The sequence below is a fragment of the Aulonocara stuartgranti genome, assembly GCF_965226115.1.
Source record: "Aulonocara stuartgranti genome assembly, chromosome: 6".
NCBI classification, from domain to species: Eukaryota; Metazoa; Chordata; class Actinopteri; order Cichliformes; family Cichlidae; genus Aulonocara; species Aulonocara stuartgranti.
This window is the reverse complement of record NC_138944.1, coordinates 804,806-832,500: the sequence shown is the minus strand read 5'-3', so window position 1 is coordinate 832,500 and position 27,695 is coordinate 804,806. Positions and strand designations below refer to the sequence as shown.

General features: G+C 46.6%; 2 protein-coding genes across 4 annotated transcripts in view; both read right to left on the bottom strand.

Moving 5' to 3' along the window:
• The window catches only part of LOC309707964 (phosphofurin acidic cluster sorting protein 1-like), a 25,904-nt gene extending 6,141 nt beyond the window's left edge, over positions 1-19,763 (bottom strand). The window contains exons 1-18 of one of the 3 annotated variants that reach the window (XM_082535604.1): positions 18,896-19,763; positions 15,347-15,434; positions 15,187-15,276; positions 14,965-15,090; positions 14,632-14,794; positions 13,873-13,964; positions 13,518-13,601; positions 13,379-13,438; positions 12,769-12,920; positions 12,521-12,596; positions 12,318-12,374; positions 10,260-10,348; positions 10,036-10,168; positions 8,345-8,449; positions 8,138-8,238; positions 7,815-7,969; positions 786-896; positions 427-529 (exon numbers count right to left, since the gene is read on the bottom strand). In XM_082535604.1, coding sequence (XP_082391730.1) covers positions 427-529; positions 786-896; positions 7,815-7,969; positions 8,138-8,238; positions 8,345-8,449; positions 10,036-10,168; positions 10,260-10,348; positions 12,318-12,374; positions 12,521-12,596; positions 12,769-12,920; positions 13,379-13,438; positions 13,518-13,601; positions 13,873-13,964; positions 14,632-14,794; positions 14,965-15,090; positions 15,187-15,276; positions 15,347-15,434; positions 18,896-19,050 — 1,940 coding nt within the window. In that variant the 5' untranslated portion in view covers positions 19,051-19,763. Of the gene's footprint in view, positions 1-426; positions 530-785; positions 897-7,814; positions 7,970-8,137; positions 8,239-8,344; positions 8,450-10,035; positions 10,169-10,259; positions 10,349-12,317; positions 12,375-12,520; positions 12,597-12,768; positions 12,921-13,378; positions 13,439-13,517; positions 13,602-13,872; positions 13,965-14,631; positions 14,795-14,964; positions 15,091-15,186; positions 15,277-15,346; positions 15,467-18,895 lie in introns of all 3 variants that reach the window. The other 2 variants (XM_082535605.1, XM_082535606.1) reach the window with 2 other exon arrangements.
• A 2,474-nt stretch (positions 19,764-22,237) lies between these two features.
• Positions 22,238-23,583, bottom strand: LOC309707990 (transmembrane protein 121-like; the record flags this gene model as incomplete). The annotated part of the gene is made up of 1 exon (XM_082535664.1): positions 22,238-23,583. One exon carries the CDS (start codon positions 23,581-23,583, stop codon positions 22,495-22,497), a length of 1,089 nt encoding a protein of 362 aa, XP_082391790.1. The 3' UTR covers positions 22,238-22,494.
• Between the last annotated feature and the right edge of the window lie 4,112 nt (positions 23,584-27,695).

The window sequence follows — 27,695 nt, the reverse complement described above, 5'->3', positions numbered from 1 at the left end:
AAACCTATGTACAATAATGCAATACTGCAAGTTTTTATTTAGTTATCATCGCGCTCTGTCAGAAAAACATTATTACACTGGTACACGCTGAATTCTACCGCCAGCATGGCGTGGCTTCTGCTTGGGACGCATTGTTCTGAACAGCTGGGAGGATTTTAACCACAAATAAACGGGTTCAGAGCGACAAAGTACCAGCTGTGCTGCGGCGCTTTCCTTCAACACGGCTTTGCTCAGTGGCACCAAGTGTCCAGCAATCGAAAGCAGACCGAAGGCAGAACCATTACAGGGGTCAGAACTTGAGTGGTGGAGGTTTACAGCAAAGGAGAAAAACTATATTTGTGCAACAAACACAAAGAGGAAGTGACTGAAGTGTTTGATAAGCATTCCCTACTCTCCAGTCAGATCCTGATGCTGAGGGGAACATACCTCTTGTGTTTGCAGGTCAGCATGGCCTCGGAGATCGGACACAGGTGAGAAACAGCCGCTCCGGCCAAATACTGAGAAACCCGACTGGCTACACCCACAGGATCTGTCAGAAACAAACCACATCACATCCTGTGGTTTTTATCCTGGGTCCAAAAAACACTTGGAGAGGTTGGATTTGTGTTTGTGCGTTTGAAGAGACAGAGCTACTCTCAGCCAGAGCAGCATGCTTCAACCAGTAAATGACACAAAGAAGAGGCCAAACGACAGAGTCTCATCTCATATAAATGCTTGTTTTACTGAAACCAGCTCATTAAACTGCTGCTAAGATGTCAGGCTGCAATAATTGTGAGGAAACCTACCGAGAGGAGGCGGCTCCGGGCGTCCAAACAGCTCCCTCCAGCCGGCATCCATGAACAAACCGCTGAACTTCCCATCCAGGGAAGACAGGTACTTGGCCAGCGGGTGGACTCCTGCAGAGAAACGCATTAGAGGAAGGTTCATGAGCCAAAACATGCTGTCCACCAGCCTAATGAGCTGCCTCACATGAACTCTACATAGCTTTAAGGAGCTCTACTCAGATCTAAAGAGAGCTGTGGATCTTTAAGCTTTCACCAGCAGCTACTGGAAACGCAGCTGGTACGAGTAAAGTTCTCACTGTGTCAGGGGAAAGGATGTAAGAAGCTTTAGGTCTTTACCCAAAACTCAACACATGAAGCACCTGCTCACTGATCCATGTCGGGGTCATTGGTCAAAAGAAGGAATGTAGGTCACTCCATCTGTAACCTGACAAATTTAAAACACTTTCTGATCAAATGTCTCTGATTTCAATACAATTTTTTATCAAGTATAAACATAGAGAGATGGAGAGTGAATGAATGAATGGTGGTGAAAATGAAAAAAAGGAAACAGAATGTAAGAAAGGGTTAGAGCACAAGTAGAAAAGTGCACTGGGTCACCAACTGCTGCACCTGCACTGGGATAAGACCAGCACCCCTATTCCCCACAGCCCACCACGGCGGGGAATAGTGGATCCAGGGCCCACAATGACAACACCCCACAGCACCATCTGCATGCTGTGACCGGTCATCCACTCAATCGACAACAGACACACAGAAAAGGAACGAGACGGGACGGTCCGAGTCGGAGTCAAGTCTCCTCTTTGGACTTAGGTCTTGACATATCCTCTGCCAGACACTCTGAACAGGCGTCCAGGACCATGCAGCACGCATGCAGCTATCAGCAGAGATGCCTGTGCAGGGGTTTCAGGCTGGAACACCAGAACATCCTTTGTCTGGTATCCGGTTGTTCAGTCTGACGTCACTAGCCGTGTCTGGGTCTAAACTCCGCTGCAGGTCCATATATCAAACATCACTGTGGCATTACTGAGAGTTGAAAAACTGTCTAAAGTCTTTCATCTTTAATAAAATGATCAGCGTTCTGCTCTACCAGGTGTAACAACTGAGTTTAACATCCAGGCATCCATGAAAACGGAATTTATGACATTTAACGGAGTTAGAAGTTAGCAGGGAGTTAGCTCGCTAGCTTCTATCTAAATACAATATAGCATGTCCTGACTGCGGGGTTTTGGAAACAAATTAAAACGTACAGCTCTGTTATCACTTCCAACATAAATGAAGACAGAAAACTAAACAGCAGTGACGTTTGTAGGGTTACTGAAGTTTGGCTAGCTGGTATATAATGATGTGCTACGTGACCGCTAGCGACACAGCTATGTTAGCATAATATAAACAAGCTAACTTTTTTTCCACTCGATAAAAGTTAACGTGAGTGTTCTCGGTGGTCAGGAACAAATGTAATCGCATGGCAGGATGCTGTAAACGGACCAAACTTCAGCCAGGAGAACAACTGAGATAATCCATCCACAATACGAGGTTAGTCATTCATATACTGCTGCATGGGCTGGGCTGTAGTTACATCCTAAGGGTTTAAAAACTGAGCTTAAATAAATGATTAGCGGTAATAAAAGCCGAGGGAGGTCAACAGGGATCACTGACTGTTTTAGGAGCTTTTTGAGATTAAATAGAAGAAAATACAAAACATTAAACATGTTAACAACACAAAAGCCATATTAAACGCAGACTACTTTAGGCCCGGAAGTAGGATTCATCACGTCATCACTTAACGACCGGATTGTGTGTCAAACTGAGAGTTTTGTACTGTGTATTTGGGACATTAGTCATCGTGACTCCACATGTTTGTGTCCAGATGTTTTGACCTGGGTTGATGCATCATCGACAGCAGCTCCCTGTCCTAACACGTCTGTAGGTTGTGAAAGAAACGCATCGAGTTACACAAGCAATAATTGTATTTCCTCCAGGATGTTACAGTCACGTATAAACCTGTAATATGGAAGCTCATCAAACAGCAGCTCTGGTTTTGGATGAATGGCTTTCATCTCTAAAATAAATGCAAGCTTTTATTAGCCTCACATAAATGATAGAAATATACTGGTCCCAGCACTGTGACTTACAGGATTGGCTTTTTGGATTTAAAGGTCAGTTCTTCCAAAGTGATTTGCATATTTTTGTCTCTATCAACTCCTGCGAGGGGATCCTTTATGAACAATCTCTGTGTCTGTATTCACTGCTGCATGCACTGTGTGCTTTCAGAAGATATTTTCTGAACACCTGAATGAACAGGACGAAGGAGCCGTGAGTCCAATGAGATGTAAAAAGGCTTTGAGGAGCTGCTTTATTAAATCGTCTGTGACTTCACCTGTCCAAGCAACTGCTTTTAAACCGTCACATTAAGACTCAAAACATTATTATAGAAATAATGGTTCACTTCTCTCTGTTTTCTCCACATAGAGATGTTACTGTGGATAAAGAGAAACCATTTCTTTGTTTTAAAGCAGTTTGGTGAACACTGATTACTTTGGCACATTCACAGTAAGAGGAGCACACTTCCTGGAAACACTGACTGCTCTGGAGCATCTAAAATACGTGCCAGTCAAAACCATGACAGCTAAGATAAATAAATATAAGTCCCACATTTGAGCACACAGTAATAAAAACTTCACATTGTTAAAGAATGGTGTATTTGTCATGGTTAGCAGGGCAAACCCAAGACTCAGGCACTACTGATATGAAGGAGCTTTATTACAGTTTTTCTCAGTTGCTTTGGTGCATTTCTCATAACAGAATTAAACTTTGCACAATAGTTAGTTCAACCTCCACAACATGTAGTCGTTTTGGCACAACCTTGTGGCGGTTTCATGTTCAAGGCAAATGCCTTTGGACATGAAGCAGTTGAGTAAGTACAAATATCTAAAGAATGGTCACTTTTGACTTGCTATTCATCACTATCTCCTTGCTTTTATCATCCATCCATCCATTCGCTTCCGCTTATCCTTTTCAGGGTCGCGGGGGGCGCTGGAGCCTATCCCAGCTGTCATAGGGCGAGAGGCGGGGTACACCCTGGACAGGTCGCCAGTCTGTCGCAGGGCCAACACACAGAGACAAACAACCATTCACACTCAGATTCACACCTAGTGGCAATTTGGATTATCCAATTAACCTATCCTCGCAAGCTGCATGTCTTTGGACGGTGGGAGGAAGCCGGAGTACCCGGAGAGAACCCACGCAAACACGGGGAGAACATGCAAACTCCACACAGAAAGACCCCGGCCTGATGTTGGAATTGAACTCAGGACCTTCTTGCTGTGCGGCAACAGTGCTAACCACCGTGCCATCTCCTTGCTTTTATCATGAATGTCACAATTATTTATACTTGTACCGGCTGAATAGTCATTGTCCTTACAACTAATAGTCTTCATTTCATTGCTTGTGTCAGTGCACTCAAAATTGTTGAACATCTTGTCAAACAATTTGTACACCCATTTTGAAAACCCTATTTTTAAGGAGTTTCCATGAAAATCTCCATAAATTACTTTTCTCAGGTGAACCTTATCTCACACTAATGAAAATTGGTGTGTGTTACTCTTACTTGCAACCAATGAAAAGCCTCTTCAAGGTTCAAGGTTCTTTATTTGTCACATGCATAGTTATACAAGTATAACACACAGTGAAATGTAGTCTGACACGCTCCTCGACATGTGCAAAAATTGGGGGTGTAGAGGAAGAACATTATATATATATATACATACATATAGTATATACACTGGGTGAATGTGCAGTAGTAGCAGCAAGCAGGTGAATTCTGTACATTAATATGAATAGACATTGACTATTTTACAGGATAGACAATATAAACATATTTAAAATTAAAGGAATTGAAATGTACATTGTGCCTTGGTTTAGTGTCTGGAAGAGTCCTGACTCAGTCAATTATAGATGATGTGAGAGGGCGGGTGTGTGTGTTTAGGGCACGGATGGCTTGGGGATAGAAGCTCCTCTTGAGTCTCTCTGTCCTTGCCCGGAAGATGCGGAACCTTCTACCAGATTGCAGAAGTTGGAACAGTTTGTTGCCAGGATGGGACGGGTCCTTCAGTCTTCTACCCAGTCACAGGTGAATCGCGTTACAGTATCCCCTGCTCTACAAGTATATATATAATGTAAACCAGGATTGGCATGAGGTGCATACTGAATCTACAAAACTGCAGAACATGGAACGTCAGCCTTGTGGAAGAGGGGTGAGGATCGGTGGAGGACGAGGACAAAACCGGGCAAGAAGAGGCCAACCACATAGACACGTTCCTGACGAAATCAGGGCAACACTTGTGGGTCATGTGATAAACCATGGCCTCACAATGGCCGAGGCTGGTCGAAGGGTGCAGCCAAATGTTGGGAGAACTACTGTAAGTTCTATTATTCAGACATTTCGTCGGGAAAACAGGTGAGCATACTGTAATGTAGTTATTCAGCACAAACTAATTTGCTCTGCACTTTCATAGTCATACAGGAGATTTGCATTAGGACATGACCTTATAGATCTTTACATATAGACGTACTGTAACTGAAGCGCAGACTTGGTGTGGCATAGTGTGCTGTGGTACAATACAGTAATGCTGTAAAGAAAGGAGTTTAGAATGATAGTCCTGTAACCATTACTGTAAGCATGTTTGCGTTTATTTATGTTTGTGTTTTTTCATCTGCATCTCAAAAAGGACTGCCAGACAACCTAGGAGAGGTGGAAGAGGTCCACTTTTGACTCCACAGCAAGAGGAAAGAATTTGTGCAATGGTGGCTGCAAACAACGCTTTGAGACTGAGAGAAATACAAAGAGCTGTCGTAGAAGATGACACCATCTTTGGAAATATTCAGTCAATATCAATGCCCACCATAGACAGAGTCCTCAGACGGAATGAAATGTCCATGAAGCAATTGTACAAAGTACCATTTGAACGGAACAGTGAAGGAGCTCCGTCACCAGTATGTACAGGTAAAACATGTTTGCATATGTACCTCTGTTTACTGTAAAAGTTTAGGCCATGTACTGCACTTACATTTATGCATGTTACTGTAATCCTATTCACAGTTCAAACTGTACAATCTGTTGTGCCAAATGCACCATTACAGACTTTTTTATTCTCATCCTTTGGATAGCGTATCCTGGAATTGGAGGCCAGGGAACCCCTGCACACGTTTGTATATCTTGACGAAGCTGGATTCAATCTCACAAAAGGCAGACGGCGTGGACGAAAGAGCCACCATTGATGTCCCAGGCCAACGAGGAGGAAATATTACAATGTGTGCAGCAATCTCAGAAAATGGCGTTCACACCCATATTCCTCGTATTGGTGCATACAATACACAACACCTGTTGGCTTTTCTGGACGCTCTTTATCGGGCCCTAATCCCACAAAATGAAAGGGATGATCCTGGTGACAATCGGACAATGTATGTAGTGGTTTGGGATAATGTTAGCTTCCATCACTCTGCTGTAGTCAGGCAGTGGTTTGCAGCACACAACAGGATGCTTATGGAGTTTCTTCCTCCTTACAGTCCATTCCTAAATCCAATTGAGGAGTTTTTCTCTTCCTGGAGGTGGAGGGTATATGACAGGCATCCACATACCCAAATGACCCTGCTAGCAGCTATGGATGCAGCTTGTGATGACATCACAGCATCGATAGAGCTGACATTCGCTGCGATGTTGATGCAAATATGTGGGCAGACAGACGGGAGCGTCTAGATATCAATGATTGATATGCAGCAGTGTCTGTTTTTCAGTTTTTTGTTTCATGACTACTGCAGTAAGGTTTACTGTCTAAGTGAGTTTGTTTGCTGTAAAATGTTTGATTTGCTGTATTTCCCCAGTTGCACAAAGCTGTGAACAGTTTCAATTAAATATTATCAAGAGTGCAGAGGAAGTGTCTTGATTTTTCTTTACAATTTCTGGTTTTCAACATGCCGTGCATGCTGTCCAGACTTGACATGTCATTGGGAAGCACCTACAAAGAACTCCGTCACAATGAGAACATGTTCAAACCATTTGATTTTGTGACCAAAGGTGCTGGTGTGATGACTTGTAATTGTGACGCCCTGACACTTTGATATAAGTACTTGCTTTTGATGAATATATCATCTGTTTTGATTAAGGGACTTGCTTTTGAAGCATTGACTACTTATTTTGAGCAACTGACTTTTCTTTTTGATGAAGTACCAAAGCAACTGAGAAAAACTGTAATGGAGAGTGAACATATAACAAAGGTGAGGGTGGCGGAAACAGAACTGAGAAAACTAAGCAAACGCAAACCTTGATGCAGGGAGACAGAGGATGATGCAGGGAAAGAACACACGGGGCTTAAATACTCACAGGAGTAATCGTGGGATGGGATACAGGAGGGGAACACAATGCTCCTTTCAAAACACTGCAAATTGTCACGTTTATGAATAAGTAGATTGGGTGAAATTTGGCTGACGAGACACAGACGTAAGGCTGACAACACTCACATGAGACAGAGACCTTCAGAATAAAACAGGAAACTCACAGACACAGAACCCGACAAGACACTGAACTTAACAGATTCACGAGCAGACGGTGAGTGACACCACACAGACAGAGGGAACACAGAGAAGTGTGAGCACAGAACAGAAGCCAAACAAATGGCAAACCTCAACAAAAGACATAACAGAATAAACAAGAACATCGAATAATATAAAGAAATACAAAATGCTGAGTCGTCACACTCAGGGCCGTGACAGTGTTTCTGAATGATATATATTTAATAAATCTGCAAACTAACAACTGCACAATACTTGTTACAATTAAATTATTTGTAACAAAAATGAAGAAAATGTCATTTTCACCCAACTTTTACGCTGAACAAATACAAAAACCAAATGATCAGTAGATATAGAACAAATACTGGCGTCTCCAGACGGTACTCTCATCGCAACTGAGACAATGATTTAGTGAAATGTGTGTATGTTTCGTGTGTGTGTGTGTGTGTGTGATAGGCGCACCAATAGGGATGATGAGAAAGCGGATGTAGCTCAACCAATCAGACGTCTTGCTGGCCAGCTGCTCGACGAAGCAGCAGAGCACTGTGGTCAGGTAGCTCTGATCTCCTCCCACTGCCACCTTCATGGTGGGCGGAGTCTGCGAGTTGCAGTTACAGCTGCAGAAACGGATTCAGGTCAGAGAGAATATATATTCATACATATATGTATGCAAACTTGTTTATAATCAAATGAATTTTTTGACGTAAGTATGCAGGACAGGATTCAGAGCTCAGCCAGATTCAAACACTGATGTCTGTGCAGAATAAAAGTACGGATGTTCTTACAATCTCTGGATGCGTCCGATGATGGCGCTGAAGGCGGCCTGAACATCAGCCGTTGAAACAGTGCAGACGATTGGCTGATCGAAGAGAACCTCAGAGAGATACTAAGGAGGGACAGCGCAGACACAAAGACACGTTGGGCTCTGAACGATCATAGAAACTGAACTCAGCTTGATTCAAACCCCTGAAAGACAGAAAAAGGATGCGTACCTGTCCCTGCCAGTCTGTGGTGTTGATCAGGATAATGGAGTCAGGTATCTGATCATCAGAGAACAGGATGTGGTTCAGCTGATCCAAAACCGACTTTCTAGCTACCTAAAAACAAGCACCAGTCTTTAGTATCAGATATGAAGTACTGCAGTTCCTCTAGTGCCCACTTGAGGCCCCAAACGTGAATCGGTACAGCGACTGTGTCTATCTTTCACTTGGAGATAAGTTATCTGAATTTCAGTAGGGGGGCCAGACCTCAAACACCCCCCTCCTGGTTCGCTGTCTATCTGTGACCGCCCCTGCACTTTAAACTGTGTTTTCTCGTTTTGGTGCCCGACCAACATCCTTTTTTCAATTCATTCACTTCTCATTAGTAAATGCACATCTGCCCAGCCCGGAAGCTAACACCAGTCTCCTCTGAGGGCCCCAAAACGGAGCCTCAATTCATCCTCACGCCATCCGCCATTATCACGAGAAACGGCGTGACAACAGGATGTGGTCCCAGCTAAAGAAATACAGGTAAGACAGACAGTTCACTCTGACCCTGAACCTGAATCTGACCCTCTGCAGGCCATCAAACAACACGGCATCCTTTCATTCCTAACATGTTACTCGTCGACATCAGAGATATCCAGCACGATCTTTCCCATTGAGACCTGACGTGTTTCAAAGTGTTACATTTCTGAGAGCAGTGTACACATCTGCAATTTTCTGTATGGATGAAAAGGAGGCGGATGGCACAGTGACGTCGCACACACACACAGATAATGAGGTGACGGCATGCAGCATCAGTGATTTTAACACCAAAACAGGAGCAACACTGACACCTGGTGGTGGAACATGTTCCTGCTGACACTAAGGCCCCTTTTCCATTAGTGCCTGCGTGGATCGACTGGGCACCACTCGACTGGAATTGACTGGTTTTCCACTACAATCCAGTACTCAGGTACTCAGCTCAAGGGTTGTCAGGTCCTGTGTGGGGTGATGGAGCACCTCTTCAACCTGAACCTGAGGCTGGGGAGAGTCCCACAGCTCCCACATGGATCCTGGACTACCTCCCCGACCGACCACAGTATGTGAGGACTCAGGCCTGTGTGTCGGACAGGGTCGTCTGCAGTACAGGGCCCCACAGGGAACGGTTCTGGCTCCGTTCCTCTTCACCATCTACACTGCGGACGTCTCCCACAACTCCACCCAGTGCTTCCTGCAGAAGTTCTCTGACGACTGCAGGCGGCCCATCACTGATGGGGACGACAAGGATACAGAGGTCTGACCCAGGACTTTGTGGACTGGTGCCAGCCGAACTACCTCCAGATCAACACCAGTAAAACCAAGGAGCTGGTGGTAGACTTCCACAGGCACAAACATCCCCCACTGCAACCACTGAACGAACATCCAAGTTATGGACATCGGAGGTCTTTCCTTCCGTCAGCTGTCAGACTCTACAACAAAGACTTTACAGATGACCACACACGTGCAGACAGACACACACATCCCATACACAATGGTAACTTTCGCCCTGTATCCCTGATGTGCAATATTACCAAGTGCAATTGGTAGCATGCAGGCTGATGACATCACATTTTAGTCTCTGCTCGGATCACCTTTCCCGGCTGAGAAGGTGCTAAAAATCGATCCGACTAGCTACTAATAAAAAGAGGCTTAAACCCCTGGAACTGACGCTTTCTCACCTGTGGAGCAGGTATCCTGCAATCAGACGATGTCCCACTGTCGATGCTGCTCGTTCGGTCCATGCCTCTCGAGTTCTGTCTGTCCTTCATAGCGATGATCCACGTGTGGCGAGACGACTGACTTCCCGTGTTACTGCAGGAGGAGCACACAGGTGTATGAGGCGTTTTTACACAGCTGTTCATACCTGTAGGAGCTCAAACATTACGTGTGTGTGTGTGTATACCTTGGTGACATGTGTGTCTGAGACTCTGTTTTACATAGTTTGGCAGCTGGGCCTGTGTCTGTTCCCATGGCAACATCATCTTCCGGTTTCTGTGGAAAACAAGAAGAAGAACTTTATCTGTCCATGAAGCCAGATAACACACACCAATGAGTTAAACTGCAGGAATGTCTTAAAGACATAAAGACCTGGATGGCCGCTAACTTTCTGCTTCTTCATTCAGATCAAACTGAGGTTATTGTACTCGGCCCTGAAAAGCTTAGAAATATGGTATCTAAGCAGATTCTTACTCTGGATGGCATTACCTTGGCCTCCAGTAACGCTGTGAGGAACCTTGGAGTCATTTTTGACCAGGACATGTCCTTCAACGCACATATTAAACAAATATGTAGGACACATGTTGTCACTGTCAGAGCTCATTACTTGAGTTAACGGCTTGATGGCTCGTAAACTCTTACGTGAGCTCGTCTTGGAGTAGAAGATGGAGAGGGGGTGCTCGGCTGATTAATTTACTTTGGGTAAGGTAGCGATAACGACTGTGTTGATTTCTGAAACAAAGAGAGGTGATGGTGAGCAGTCTTGGAAGGGCTGGTTGAACTGAAAGCCTTCGCTTGGAGAGTTGTTTTGAATTCTGTGTCAAGGGGGGAGGGTTTAAATGATGCTAGTGATTCAAGACTCAAGATTCTTTATTCGTCACATGCATAGTTATACAAGTACATGTGGTTAGTAAAGAAGGTTGAATCTTGAATCACTAGCATCATGTGAAAGCACATGAGAAGTGAAGGGATGCCTTGAGGAATTTTGTGCACGACGGAGTTCAGATAAAAGGAGATGGATCGACGTAGCAGACCGGATTATTGGCTGGCAAGAAAAATGCTAGAAGGTTTTCCAGAGCAGCATTTGGTCTCTTTGAAGCGCCGCCATGACATTCAGAGTGTTTGCGTTTCTTGGATTGCTGGGAGGGAAACCGATGAAGCAGAGCTGTGTAGTCCTTCATCTGAGGTGCTGACGGACGCGATTGTAAGCAAATGGAAGGGTGAGTAAGATTATGTTACTCGTGTAAGATAAGCTGTGTTAAAGACTTTCTCGAAAGGTGTTTCCACGAAAACAAGAACGGACAAGTTGTAGAGCTGGGGATGTGTATATAGACAAGAACTGGAAGGGGCGTGTTTGGAGGCGTGGCCCCGCTCCTGAAATTCAGATCATTTATTTCCAATTATTATTAATCTCAGTCTCTCTTCCACAGCATGTCTTTATCCTGTCTTCCTTCTCTCATCCCAACCAATCACAGCAGATGGCCCCGCCCCTCCCTGAGCCTGGTTCTGCTGGAGGTTTCTTCCTGTTAAAAGGGAGTTTTTCCTCCCCAATGTCACCAAAGTGCTTGCTTACAGAGACCCGTAAGACGTCTCTGAAAACGTCGGAGCACTTTTGCAAATATAGACAGATATTTGAAGTTTACACAGCCCGAAAATATCTTACAAGTTTATTTTGTGACCATTTGTGAGTGATAAGAGTAATATTAAAACTAAGTAGCTGCTGCCATTGTTGGAAAGGATAGGTTGGGCCACGAAGGATGCATTTGGAGCAGCCTTCGAATTGGGACTGCCTTCGTCGCCTGGCTCGTCACCTATCCCAGAATTCATAGCGCGGCCCAGTCAATTCCAGTTCCCAACAATGGCAGCAGCTACTTAGTTTAAATATTACTATTATCACTCACAAATGGTCACAAAATAAATGTGTAGCATATTTTCAGGCGAGAATGCAGCTGTGTAAACTTCAAATATCTGCTCGCTTTATCAAGACACCACATATTTGCAAAAGTGCTCCGACGTTTTCGGAGACGTCTGTTACCCACCAGTTTGATGTTTTGCGAGATCTCGCAAAAGTTTTGCAAAAGTTTACCTTCATTTTTTTCCTGCCATGTCCCTTGCAGGGCTCCGTACTTGCTCATAGGGGGTCATATGATTGATGGGTTTTTCTCTGCATGGATTATCGTAGGCTCTACCTTACAATATAAAGAACAAGTGTGTGTGTCTTTGTGTGTGTGTGTTTCAGATTCACCCTCGGCCCGGTCTCCTCTCCTTTCACCTCCTCAGAGTCTCCTCGTAGATCTGCCGCCTGTGTAACAACAGCAGGATGCAGTTACACAGCTTGATCTGCAGGGGGCGACACAGCTTCTAAAGCTGCATCCATCATACACCGATGTCTCCTGACAGGAGCTTCAGGTTCTGGATGTTCACATGATGATGCTGTGTTTCACTCACGGCTGCAGTCCGTTCTCTCTGCTGACTCCCGATCTCAGTCTGAGAGCTCGACTGAGAGACGTCCTCGAAGAACGGCCTGCGGGTGGAAAACAGCCAGCATAGTCACCACCTCACACCTCAGATAGACTCAGAATTGCGATGGGACACTAAAAACACACAAATATGTTTGACTAACATTTTGACTGGAGGTCAAACTTCCTGTCCAGCTTGACGAGCTGTGAACGCAGACAGGTGTGTTTCAGGCTCACCTGAGCTTGGGTTTGGGAGTGCTCTGGATGCTGTCGTTGTCGTCCAGCTCAGGGCCGCTGTCGCTCGGGTTGTAAACTTCCAGGCTGTCGTACAGGAGGTCCAGGTTCTCCTCGGCCTCCTGACTCTGACCCACGGGGTCCGAGTCCAGAACCTGCAGGAAACGAGCCAATTGGGGTCACGAAACAGAGGTCCTACTTTTTACAACTCATGTCCTACAAACCAGGTTATGGTTTTATTTTCACTGATGTCAGCAGCAAAGCTGTGTTTGATTCAGTTACTCAGTCGACAATAAAAAGTCTTTTTCAACTCTGATCCTGGGTTCTTCACTCAGTATTGTTACTGAAGGATTTTCTGACAAAATATCGAGCTGGAAACGTCAAGAAGAACCAGTACAAGGACGCTGACAGCAGTTCTGATGAAGTCCCAGAGGTCCAAGGAAGCAGAGAGCTGATCCTGAGGACACCAAACCAGAAACCCTGCACAACTTAACTGTTCCTACAAAGTTCTAACCAGAACGGGCGACTGTCACCGGGACACCAGTTTAAAATAAACAGCTCTACCTGAAGTTCCTCCAGATGGAGTTTGAAGGTAATGAAGGTGAGTACCAACCTCATCACTGACTTTGAATCTCTTTAGCAGAGCCACAAACTTCTGCTTAAAGTTCGGCTGCTGAATGACAGAAAACAGAAGAAAAGTGAAAAAGACAGCTTCGGCCCCTCAACCATCAGCTGCTCTGATTGGTCCTTACCTGAGTCAGCGAGGATGTTCGCATCATTTTCCTGTGAGACGTCTTAATCTTTCCCCGGACATCCTCGTCATCATCAAACATGTCCTGAGGGGAAAAAAGAGGCTCATCGAGCATTTGTTTCAGTGAAATCCTCCACAAATGCTCAAAGTGAAAGTCGTGGTTTCATAGCCTGCGCACAAAATACAATAATCAGAAAAAGAGAGCAGCGTGGACCCACTGTTGCTCCTCTCGTACACCTGTTGTTGATTTCATGAACACCAAAGCCTCTGTTACTGAACCACATCCATATCCCCGAAGTTTAACTGACTTCATGCTGTACCCAGAGCTGCTTTATAAGATATAAAGGTGAGGTCACCTGAGGCAAGACTGCGTCGTCACTTCCTTCCTGTTCAGAGGAGAAGCTGTCGTCATCGTCCTCCCAGTAGTTCTCCACATCAGGAGAGCGGTCTGTTTGCACACACACACACACACACACACACACACACACACACACGCACACACACACACACACACACACACACACACACACGCACACACACACGCACACACACACACACACACACACACACACGCACACACACACACACACACACACACACACACACACACGCACACACACACGCACACACACACACACACGCACACACACACACACACACACACACACACACACGCACACACACACACACACACACGCACACACACACACACACACACACACACACACACAGCTCATTTTGTGGCAGTAGCGACACCTGCAGCCATTTTCTGTGAACAGGTGACCTGATGTGTGTTTCATTTACAGAGTGATGTCACAGCTCTCAGCAGTGACATCATCACAGACTGCTGTGAGTGTGTGTGTACATTTGAAAACTGGGATGTTACAATACTGATGGGGACAAAGTGCCCGTCCCCACGAGCCACAGTTAGGCGATGGTGAGGGTGAGGGGCTCGGGAAAACATTGTGTCAGCTAGGTGTCCTCACTAAGATATGAAAACAAAAATGTGTGTGTTGTGCCTTTACATGTACTCTATTACTCTATGTCTGACCAATCAGTAGCCAGTTTATAACAAGTACCTGATGCAGGGATGGTCAGACTCTCTGTCCTCCTACCTGAGGCCTTGCCCTTGTTGCCATGGTGACCAGTTGTGTCCTCTATTTCTATTGGATGGCTGCAGAGAGTATGAACGCTCAGTTCCGCCGCACGCACAGAAGCATCCTTCAGGTTGCTATGGAGACCGAGTATGTGGGCACCATCTGTTGGACGCTGCATCACCTGGGACACACACACATTTTTAAACTTTTCCGTCCCATCTCACAGATCTGACGACGGCTGCTGGAGAAACAAAATCTTGTGGTGTAATTTTGCTGACGGGGAGATCTTTGAGCTAAACGTGCTACACGCTGTGGCGAGAGTTCCCGATGCAGCAGAGCTTCCTGTCGTACCTCGGCCATGTTGACAACACCCACTGCGAGGGTTTTGTAGCCCAGGATGGTTCGGTTCTTGTACCTCTTCCTCCTCTGCAACATCACATGCAGACGGTTCACATCTCGCTTCAGGAAGTGAAGATACTGCATACACACACAATTTTACATCAGAGACAGGGGGCAGTGTGCGATCTGTGTGGTTCTTCATGCTGAGAAGGGAATTTTTGTTAAATGTGCAACCTGCAGGGAGAAGGTGAGCTCCAGGTCTGTTTCCATGAGGCCGTCGGGAGGAGGAAGGTACTCGTTGGATCTCAACGTCCGCTTAGAGCCCTGAGACACAGATCCAGGGTCAGATCGACAGCACAGGTGAGTGTCAGGCCGGCGACTGCCAGAATCTCACCTGGATTTTTACAGCGATGATGACGGAGCTGAGCTCTCTGTCCAGCTCCCTCAGAACCTTCAGCTTCTTCACGGTCAGAATGCAGAGCCTGCAGAGCACAGCAAACAGGAAGCAGCTTCACTGTCAACACAAACAGCAGCAGGTGTGAACAGACTGACAGCCTACAGACGAGATCACAGCACAAGTCTGATCAGCACCTGCAGCTAAACTTACTCCAGCTTCAAAGTCGGTGGAAACTCAGCAACTAAAGTTTCAGCAGATTATTACGGGCAAGCAGTTTGAAGACAATCACAAGCAATTCCTCTTGCCAACCGTCTGCATGTTGGTCTTCACTACATCCATGAACCTCCTCTGAGGTCTTCCTCTTCTCATCCTGCCTGGCAGCTCTGTCTTCATTATCCTTTGTCCAACATCCACCCTCCCTCCTCTCTCAGCCTCAGCTCCATCTGATTGGCTCACGTCCGTCCTGCTCGGCCTCCTGTCTGTCACACCAGCGCCTCTCTCTGTCCACGTGGAGATGAAAGCTAGTCTGTTTTTTTTCTTCTAAATTAGCTGCTAAAGCTTTAGATGGTTTCCAACACAAGTTTTTTTATTTCGCCTCTGTCAGTGCGCCCCAGGGTGGCTGTGGCTACAATGTAGCTGCCATCACCAGTGTGTGAATGTGTGTGTGGATGGGTGGATGACTGAATGTGTGAAGCGCTTTGGGGTCCTTAGGGACTAGTAAAGCGCTGTACAAACACCGGCCATTTACCATACTTAATCTGTTGCTCCCCAAAAGGCCCCTCCCTTCTTATTGCCGTTGTCCAGAAGCCATCAGAGGGGCAGCAGCCAAAGTGTGTTTGCTAAGAAAACAAACTGAAAACAGAATCAGTTCTTGGCTGAAAGCCTCTCAAATGCATCCAAGGATGCATCGGAGAGCAACATGGGGCTGCCCAAGGAAATTTGGCAGGGGATCGAACCACCAACCTGCTCAACCACCTGAGCTACAGACACCCCAGAAAATATCAGTAATTATCAGTAAATATCACACTCTGGGGCTGATTATCGAGGTTTTTATGCTGGAATGAAATAAATTTGTGACTCTGCTGACTAAAAAAAATCATGAAGGACAAAAAAGCATCTTAAACTGAGCATCCAGAGCCGTGTGATTCACCTCACCTTCATTTATCTCCTTCTTTTACACTCTGGCCATGTTTGACCCGGAGATCCATCACTTCAAATATTCCAGTCGTGTATTCCTGACGCATCGTGGAGGCGGGGCCTGTTTAACCTCCTCAGCTTCCCTTCAGCAGTGAGGTGGACGTGTTTAATAGAGCTGAGTCCTGAGGGAGCTGAGTGTGAGAGGCTGACCTCCTGAGACCTCATTACTGCGAGGTCATGCTGGGACTCGTCCTGTAGGCTGCAGCTTCCTGTCAACGCCGGCCAGCAGGAGCTAATCCTGCTAATCCTGCTAACAGTGCCACCTGAGCTCTGATCCGCCCTCCCGAGGACAGAAGGCTGGCTCTGCTGCTGAGGACGAAGATTCACACATTTCCTTCTCATTCGTGCAAAGACAGTGATGTGTAACACCAAATCTGATACACGGCCACTGTTTGCCACGTAGGCGGTGAAAAATAGATCCAAACTTTGTGTGAAGGATAGCTTCTGTTTTTAATGTGCCTGTGTGGGTGGATGACTTGTTTGTTTCGTGTGTTTTACCCTCACTTTCCACTTATTTGGTGCGTTAAGCTTTAGCCTACGACTGTTGTACATAAAACTGACAGTGACGCTCTCAGCTCCTGAAAAACGTCAGCCTCGACAGAGGGCACGCGCCAGCACAGGCCCCAGTCTGTAACAGGTTACTTGTCCTTCTACGTTCACATGCCGACCTGATGGTGGCGCTGTTATCTTTGATCAGATGCTTAAACTCAGGCACAGCGATGAGGGTCACTGTAACAGAGCAGCGTGATGATGAGGAGAGTTCATCATTTAAAAGCTGCTCTGCATGAAGACAAACACATCGATCGCTCTCATCTCGAGATTCAAGATCCTTTATTGGTCACATGCATAGTTATGCGAGTTCAACACGCAGGAAATGAGTTTTAAACCAAACAGCTCTGTGTGGGAAAACCTCTGAATTAACCCACAAATTTCTCACTTGGCTCCACATCGTCAGTTTTCCAGGACAAAGCTCCAGTTCATGAATCTGGAGATCTGGAGAAAATTTTGATGGAGGCTCCGCAAGTCTTTACTCCAGACTGACCTCAGAACAGCGGAGCAGTGAGGCCAGGCTGCAGTGACTGTGATCACTGACTGATCTGGGTTCAGTCGGTGTTGGAGTGTTGATCACTCTGATGAGACCGCGGAGTTTAATATCTGCCGAGATAATGAAGAAGATTTCCTTTAAAATCATTATTTCAGGTATTATTTGCACCTGTTTGGAGGTGATGCATGACTTGCTTTAATCTTTGCTGCTTCCTGAGTCAACAGGACATTTAAGAGGATTAACACTGACTGCTTGGCTTCCTTAACCCCTGCACGAACATGTTGCTAATCTTCCCGGAAACAGGCAGGTGGCGATCAGAGAGAACGAACGCTAATCGGCTGTCATCAGGAATTTTTGTCCACTTCTAATTGGCTGCTGAAAGCTGATGTAATCACTGAGGTCATGACCTTGCAGGTGTCTCTGGTCTTAACACCGCTGATAAGCCAGAACCAGGTGAAACCCCTGAGCATTGCGGGACAGTGAGGAGGAGCAGCTTCACTTTGAACCACCGACAGTTTACATCAGATCAACTCGACAGGAGATTGATCTGATTCATGATCTGAGCGTCCTTTATGAGAGTGTAAAGGACGCTCCGGTGTCTCCTCTGCCAAAGGAAGTAATAAAGGAAGCACTGAAGCTGATCTGACTTCAAGTTGACGTCAGGAAGTCTGAAACCATCCTGTCATCCTGTGGATGAACTGCTGAATGACAGCAGGCACAGCCCTGCTCTCCCTTCTGTTGCACCTGATCAGTTTAAAAGGAGAGTTTCACGTTACTGTGCAAACACGGTGTTTTACAACCATCACCGACAAAACAACTGGACGGGCTTCACCTGCACGCATCAGCAGGTTGAAGGGCATCAGTCTTAATAATAAGGTATACAGCACAATGCCAGGGTGTGTGCGATCATAAAACACCCACAGACCTCTGAGAAACTCACACTGCCAATTCAGGTTTAACAAACTGCAGACAGAACAGCTCTCAGCAGCAGCAGGATCCCTGTGAGCGTCCACAGTCACACGCTGTACAAACACCTCTGACTGGACTGAAACTAAAAATGAACACAAACTAAAACAACAGGAACCAAGTCTGGACTTCTGCATGAGCAGGTTCATGGAAATGATAAAGATCATCATTCATCAGTAATTACAGGCACAGAGGCTCGAGTTCCCCAGACTCACCTGAACGCACCTGCTGCATCTTTACTGATCACACATGAAAACATTTACACACACACAGAACAAACAGGTGCTGTGTAGAAGCCCGTCGTCCTCTCCTCTCTGCCCGGGCATCGATCCTCTTACCTGGGCACGCAGCTCGGGGAGGACCGGTCGATCTCCCAGGTAGCGAAAAGGTTCATGGGCACCGGGCCGCGACCGTCTGGCTCCCCGGCAGCCTCGGTCCCCGCTGACGTGTCGGTGGACCACCGGAGTCCTCCTCGGTCCACAGCCGCCGCCATCGTTTCCTCTCCCGGTCGGCAGTCTCTGCGATGCCGTGAGCTGATCCTCCAGCCCGGCTACCAGTAAGGGCGGGGCTGAGAGCCGGGGGAGGGGGGGCTGATCCAAGAGCAGACACAGCAGAGCTGCTCAGCACATCCTGGTGAGGAGACACCTCCGTCTCTTCTTCTGGGTTTCCAGCAGAGCGAGCCCTCCACTCCTCAGCTCCACCTTCAGCATTCATGCTCAGAGAATCCAGGCATGAAATAAAAATGTCCCACTTCAGCTGATCCAAAATGCTGCAGCAAGAGTCCTGACAGGGACTAGAAAGAGAGCAGATTTCTCCTGTTTTGGCTTCCTGTTAAATCCAGAATTCAAAATCCTGCTCCTCACATACAAGGTCTTAAATAATCAGGCCCCATCTTATCTCAATGACCTTGTAGTACCATATCACCCTATTAGAGCACTTTGCTCTCGCTCTGCAGGCCTACTTGTTGTTCCTAGAGTATTTAAAAGTAGAATGGGAGGCAGAGCCTTCAGTTTTCAGGCCCCTCTTCTGTGGAACCAGCTTCCAGTTTGGATTCAGGAGACAGACACTATCTCTACTTTCAAGATTAGGCTTCAAACTTTCCTTTTTGCTAAAGCATATAGTTAGGGCTGGACCAGGTGACCCTGAATCCTCCCTTAGTTATGCTGCAATAGACATAGGCTGCCGGGGGATTCCCATGATGCACTGGGTGTTTCTTCTTCACTCACTATGTGTTAACAGACCTCTCTGCATTGAATCATATCTGTTATTACTACAGCCTGTACATACTTATAGTTATAGAATATTCACAACATACTTCATACCGTGTACATTATAACATACCATAATAGACCCATTTCTGTAATATACTCACATATCTATATTATTGCTAATATATATTGTAATATATCTATATCACTAAAGCACTTCTGGATGGATGCAAACTGCATTTCGTTGCCCTGTACCTGTGCATGTGCAATGACAATAAAGTTGAATTCTATTCTATTCTATTCTATTCTATTCTATTATTAACCTCTGTCTCTCTTCCACAGCATGTCTTTATCCTGTCTTCCTTCTCTCACCCCAACCAATCACAGCAGATGGCCCCGCCCCTCCCTGAGCCTGGTTCTGCTGGAGGTTTCTTCCTGTTAAAAGGGAGTTTTTCCTTCCCACTGTCGCCAAAGTGCTGCTCATAGGGGGTCATATGACTGTTGGGTTTTTCTCTGTATGTGTTATTGTAGGGTCTCCCTTACAATATAAAGCGCCTTGAGGCGACTGTTGTGATTTGGCGCTGTGTAAATAAAGTTGAATTGAATTGAAATGTTAGCTAACTAGTGACAGAATCGATACCTCAGAGGAAAATGAGGACACTAAAACTAAACATCAGTGTAAGCGAACAGGTCAGTGCTGCAACAATGATCTTATGTTAAACCGAGGATACACTGTGGCTGTTCGGTGTTTGGCTTGCTGCACTGAAGCGGGAAATTCCAGCTGTTAGTCGTCATATTTGGGTTTGTGAAGCACTTTATAAACGAGGACTGTGGAGGAGAGCCTGTCTGAGTCAGGTGACAGGTGGTTACCAGACCAACAGAAGCTGATTTTTCCTCCTCTGGCTGAGAGCAGTCAGCTGACACGATCAGCACTAATTCATGCAATAAAGCACATGCAGACAGTTTACTTCATACTCATCACACCACAAACAACTACGTTTCTTCCTGAACCACGATCTGCAGGGAAAGTAGGTGAAAAAGAACATCACGTCACATCATCTCACTGACTGGATTCCTTCATATTAGAAGTGAGGACTGATGGTGAAGGAGACAGTAAAGCTGAGGACCTGCTGATGGACGTCAGGATTTCGACTTCAGTCTTGTTATGTCAACCTCTGATGCTGTAAACTGTTTGGATGTGTTTAGGAAATATAATATTTTATAGTTACATCTGTGTGAGTGTTTGACGGCAGGGTTTAGGGGGGTAAATTAGAGTTTCATGTCCCCTTTAAAAATGAACTCAGCGGTCTCAGTGTAGCCTCTTTGTGATAATTACTGCGATTTAAACAGAGCAGAGAAACAGCACAAACATGCTCATGCGTGTCTGTAGGAGAGCTTTACGGAGCTGAACAGCTGCCCTGGAAAAGAAAGAAAAAACAAGCAGTTTACTGCCAGTGTTTTTCTGCCTGAAATGGCATCACCATCACATTTTAATTCTCTTTTCTTCTTTTTTAATTTGTCCTTCACCTGACGATGAATTTATTTTAATGTGTGAGGTCTGGCTCCATCTTGTGGCCACACTGGCGTACTGCAGGGATGATTCTGTTTACATGTTCGTGCACTGGCTTTGAAATAAGAGGGAAAAAACTTAAAATCAGACCTGAAGGCAGATAAAACGAAGAGTCTGCAAACAGGAAACTAAACTTTCACATTTTAGACTGACCACAAAGCTGCTTTGCTTTGAAAGCATACTGGCTTCAAATTGTATTTTAGTCATTTTATTAGTTTTCTTTTCCAAATATGAACCATCAACAAAAGCAGCACAGTCACCTCAGCCCTGCGTTACATGATGATGGACTTCTACAGGTAGGACGGAGCCTTGTCAGCCGTTTGCTGGTCGTGTCGCTGAGTTGACGTCTGTTGCTCTGTCATAATTTATGAATATCCTGAGAAACAACTTCTTCACCAAACGTCCGTACTCTGAAAAGTGTCCAGAAACTGAGATTACACCTGTTCAGGTAACGACGCCACCTCCCTTGCTCCTTTCCTCACACGGCCCGTATCTTTATAAGTGTAATGTGTGGAAGCACACCAGGTAAAAGCTCCAGCATCGTCTCCTCAGCCAGTGAAGAATCATCATTTTCATCCACGATATCTTCTCTTCATGCTGAGGAGCTGCTGTGCGGCTTCAACACTGACACTGAGGAAGGGTTCGCTTGGATTTGTGTTACTGTTTATGGACCTAACAGGCTGAGCTAGTGTTTCAATTCTCTCAGATTACATCAGAGCCCTCTGAGCCCAAATCGGCTCTACTTCATATCTGCTCACAGACATGAGAGCAGCATCAATCTGAACCTGCCAACAAGAAGCTTTCAGGGCATTTTCCAAGTGACTGGTTCTCAGAGACGTGTGACAGGTTTAATTTCAGCACTCTAAAAATGAATTTTACATCCCCACCATATATCTGTGTGAACAAGATGATTTCTACTCATGTTTTAAGTGAAATTCTTTTTATATCAGAGCAAGAGCAGGACAACAACAACAAAAACGACCTTTCCTTAGAAACGGTCACGTTTGAGTTCATGAACAAGAATCTGAAGAAATGTCCAACCTGTTGATCAGTATTACAGCAACGCAGTGAGAGCATGTTGGATTCTGGGACTGCAGACGCTGAGTCAACCTGTGCTCCTCAGATCGGGAAGTTTCTCCACGGCACCGCAGATGCTCATTTATCCCAAACCAGTCGTGTCCCGTCGCTTCAGTTGGGTTTCTCCTTCTTTTATCTCATCGCCATTCAAGCTCACCTCTTGTTGACTGGCATCATCACCGCCCTCCTCGCCTTCTTCCTCCTCTTCCTCCTCTTCTGGGATGCTGGTGAAGTCCTCAATCACGACTCTGGGCAGCCCCACGTGCTGACCGCCGTACACCTGAACCTCCTCCTGAGAGTTCTTCTGGATCTCGGCGCCCCGATCCGCCGGAGGAGCAACCGGCTGGTGTTTCCTGTACTGCAGCAGGCTGCAGCTCTTCATTAAGATGGCGATCACATTCTTTCCCATCATGATCCCCGACACTCGGATGTCCCCGTAGACCAGCAGGTTTCCCGTGCGGATCAGGAGGGTGATGATGTTGATGGTGGCGAGGCTGAGGATGGGATAGAGCATCATTTTGTGGGGGACGATGTTCACCCCCTGCATGCTGATCTCGCTCAGGGAGACACACGGCAGCACCAGGAGGAGGATGTAGCAGTAGAAGAACATCAAACCCTCCACCCACAGAGGGAGTCCTTCACTTTGAAGCTCCCACAGGTTCGCTTGAACATCCACGACATCCAGCAGGTCCAGCACCACCCAGAACAGGCGGCTCCGTATCTCCTCTCTTTTTTTGTATGGTCGCAAGTACTCCAGGTGATCTATCGCAGCCAGTGTTATGAACACAATGGGAATGCAGATGGACAGCAGCAGCGTAAGACCTCTCCGGGACACACCTACATCCACCACCTCCACACCTGCGGCCGTGTCCTGGGACTTGTAGTTCTGATAAACAAAGTAGACCTTGATCTCCAAGACAAAGATGTAGAAGAACCAGAGCATCATGGCATAGCCTCGCCTCGCGGTGTGCACCTCTGACCCAGCCCAGACGGCCACGTATCGAAGGACGACGAGGAAACACGCGTCGCTTGCCAACACGGTGACGCACACAGCGAGCCTCCGGGAACCCGGATTCTGCTCCACCAGGTAGGCGTCTATGAGTGCCAGGCTGGTCACGATGAGGACTGCCGTCAGGCACACGTGGGGCTTGTTTGGTTGCGGGGTAACCATCTCTATTTGAAGCCAGCAGAGAGTCAACGGTCCAAACGCTTACGCCAGTATTTCTGCGAGAGAGTCGGCTACGATCCGAGTCATGACAGCGTCTTTATGGAAGGGTGCAGGTGAGGTTCTGCTTGGGCGTAACTTTCAATCGGAAACAGCCCTCAGTTCAAACTCTGCAGTCCAGTTACAGAAAGAGGACGCTTGGACATCAGCGTTCATCCCTTATTTTCCAGATCTTTATGCCACAGCTTACGTTGCCTGAGATATTTAAGATATTTCACTAAATTCCTCACTTTAAAGCTTGGATGAAGGTTGTGTTCATGTTTTCCTTTGGTCCACGTCCAGCAGCAGTTTCGAACTACCATCCAAACCGAGGTGAAACAAACTGAAGGTTAGCATCAGTGCTCCTGCTGTCTCTCTCTGAGACGACAGTGTGGAAATCTTTGGATTGTTGTGGGAGCAGAATCAGCACATCCACCTCTGGGCTTCCTGTTAAAGCTTGGTTAAATTTAAAAGTCTGTGATCTCCACACAAGCTGCAACTTTAGAGACTTCAGAGTTTCTCTTAGTGTTTCCGAGGAGGAGATGAAAGCTGCTCGTCTCCCCTGCGGCTCCTCGTAACTCAAAGTTTGTGCTGTAAAGTTTTGCAGAAAAAGCTTTTTGTTTTTTGACACGTTTTAAAGAAAGCTTCTTCAAAAATCAAAACACTGAAACAATCAGGACGAGTGAGCGGGCTCATTATTGCCTCCACGGCTGAAATCCATCGCCACGGCGCCGATCATCAAGCCGGACCGTCGTCGCTCCCTTCTGAGCGTGCAGAGAGTCTTCCTCGCGTTTTCTATCTGCAGGCTCTGCTTTCAGCACGAGTTTCCCAACATCTGTGAGGGAGGGAGGGAACGAGCCTGCTCGACTCTACGTTTTTTTCTTCACCCTCAGCAGCATGTCCTTGTTTCTGCACACACACACCAAACTGTTTACACCACCGAGCTGCGCTCTCAGGGAGGAACGCTGTTTTCCATAAACATTTGAAGGGCTTCACATTTGTTCATTCTTCATCAACATGTTTTACAGCGAACAAAGTGAAACGCTGCGTCCAGGTCTCTAATCTAGCTGAAACTGTGCTGTAGTCACAGCGAACTGTGAATCTGAGCGCCGCGTGACCACCCACACAAAACCTCCACATCAGCTCATAGAGGAGTAGAAGAAGTTCAAACTGGAAGCAAAGAAACGGCAAATTTTCTCCAAAAATCTCACCTTTTCAGGCTGCTGCAGCTCCTCCCTGCGTACAGTCTGAGACTCTCTGCACCCACTCATCAATGAACAGGTGGTAAAAACCAATCAAACTAATCATATGCTCGTATTTTCAGCCACCGCGGATGCAGCATCTGTGCAAGGGTGGCTGAAATGGCTGAAACGATGCTAAAGCGCGACATGACTTTTGCGTGCGGTAGTATCCTGGTGCAGGTGTGTGGTTCTCTTCTGAAAATACTGGGCGTAAAGCAGCGTCTCAGACCTCGGTCTGTGATCCCTGTGGAGAGTCACTGGAAAATGAGGTGAGCCTCAGGTCTGAAAGGAGTTTCCTTTGGGCCCAACGTAGGAGGCAGGAAGCTCACAGACAGCTTCCAGGAGAGGTTTTGAGTCCAAACATTAGGGAACTCTCAGGGAACATCGGGGAAGAGCTGGCTTTGTACGATCACTTCTTTTCTCTGCTTTTAAGCTCTGCTGAAACAAAGTTGGTCAAAACAGAGGAAGCATCGTCTCAATGGCCTCTGACGTCTTCCCCATCCTCCCAGTGTGGGCTACAAACGCACTGATGGGCCACAGGAAGCCTTCCTCTCACACAGAATGAACTGTGTTCCTGTTCTTCTGCTGGTCACAGGAGTTTACCTGGAGTCTGATGGACACACGAGGACAAAGTTTGGTGCTGTTGACACTGCTCTCTGTGTTTGTGTTCAAAGCAGTGATCACAGGCTGCGCTTCGTGAGCTTCAGGTGTTTGTTGATCATCAGTTCAGTCTTTTTTTGGAAGCTCTGATCTTAATGACCTAACTTTTATCTGGGCTAAGCTTTTTATGGGAAGACCACATTAAAAAGTCATGAGAAAATGCTCTGGAGCTGCATGAGGATGAATTACATTAGCCCAGTTACTGCCTCATACGGCTGACTCCCGCTCAGCGCCGCGTTCAAGGACGGATCTGACATTCTTTCAAGCTCGCTACTGCTGCGACAGGGCCAGCGGTGACACGAGGGGACGCCTGGCTCCACATCAGAGGTGCAGATTTCTCATTTAGTGGGTCACGAGTGAAACCAGCTGGTGGCTTTGCAGCACATTAGGATAAAAATCCTAACGAGGCATTAGAGCTGAAAGAAACTAAAGCATGAACTTAAAGTGGAGCATGAGCTCACTCAGGTGGCTGACCCATCACAGCAGAGTGCGGCGAGAGGCTGTTAACAGCAACTGCATCTCTGCAGTGCATCCAGCGTCAGAAACATGTAAATGGATCAAAACAAAAGGAAACGCACGTGAGCAGGAAAACCGTCACACCACAATCGTCTGCTGAGGTGAGCGTTAGCGCCTTATCTCATGTCATCGGCGTAAATGCAAGCAGCTGAGCTCTCTGTGGAAGGAAAGCGTCTCGCTAAGACCGCAGGCCGACGGCCTCGGCTCTGCCTGCAGCTCCATTTTTCCCTGATGCAGGAACTCTGCACTCCTACGCTCACTTCAAAGCCAGCTGGAGGGAACACAGGAGCCATTAGCATAGATTAGCATATACCTACAGACGAACCCCATCCAGCAGCAGCTGTAAACTCTCCATCCCGGGATGAGAAGCTCTCAGGAAACAGATTTTCCTTCTGATCCTTCCTGGAGCCAAGCGCATTTTCATTAAGCAGTTCGGCGCTGCCAGCATTTCAGAAATCTTTGTGTTAGCGCGTCTGATGAAGCTCGTCCGTCTGCGTTTCCAGTTTGGGGTGAGGTTTGTTAGGAGCGGCCGGGAAAGGAGGAACAGCGTCGATGGGAAGTTTTGTGGATGAACACTGAGCATCAACAGGAGCAGCATGAAGGGAGACATAAAGCACGAAGCAGCCGTCCTCCATACGACCTCTGACCTCTCTCATGTTTTCCTTCGAACACCTGAAACCTCAAAGCTCACAGACATGAAGTCCATGTAGCTGTGCTCACATTTAAGCTGCTCAGCATCGAGCCGCTCTGGCGCCATTTCCAGCGATAACTTTCCAGAGCTGTGATGTTGTGTTTGTTCAGTTTCTGCTGCCTTGATTGCAAAGCCCTAATAAAAAAGACATTTTTACTGTCACACTGTTACCTGCTTAAAAGAGGGAAATATAAAATAGCAGCTTCCAACCTGTGGCAGGAACACTCTTATTCAGAGTTCATTGTCCAACAGCTCATAAATGGTAAATGGTAAATGGCCTGTATTTATATAGCTTTACTAGTCCCTAAGGACCCCAAAGCGCTTTACATATCCAGTCATCCACCCATTCACACACACATTCACACACTGGTGATGGCAAGCTACATTGTAGCCACAGCCACCCTGGGGCGCACTGACAGAGGCGAGGCTGCCGGACACTGGCGCCACCGGGTCCTCTGACCACCACCAGTAGGCAACGGGTGAAGTGTCTTGCCCAAGGACACAACGACCGAGACTGTCCAAGCCAGGGCTCGAACCGGCAACCTTCCGATTACAAGACGAACTCCCAACTCTTGAGCCACGATCGCCCCAGCTCAGACATGGACAATCATTTGTTGGTATAACACTGTTCCTGAAAATAAAAGGGAGCCGAGGTCCTACTGCACAGTCTTTTATATTCTGTGTCACTGATTCCTGTAGAGAAACTATGTGTTTACTAGCTGCTTGTTGGTTATGGTATCACACTGCATTATTGAAAAATGTCACATTTAAATGTCATTACTTCTCCCACAGCAGCAGAAGGTTAACAGCAGTTTCAGAGTCTGTCCACTCTGAGCTGACCCATAGGAAACACCGCCGGCTAACTCTGAGGGTCATTGTGGATGATTCAGCTTCACAGCCAGACACCAGTGAAAACGAAGCAGGATGTGCAGTGCTCGCAGGACATCTCAGCACGGGGGATGTAGCTCGGG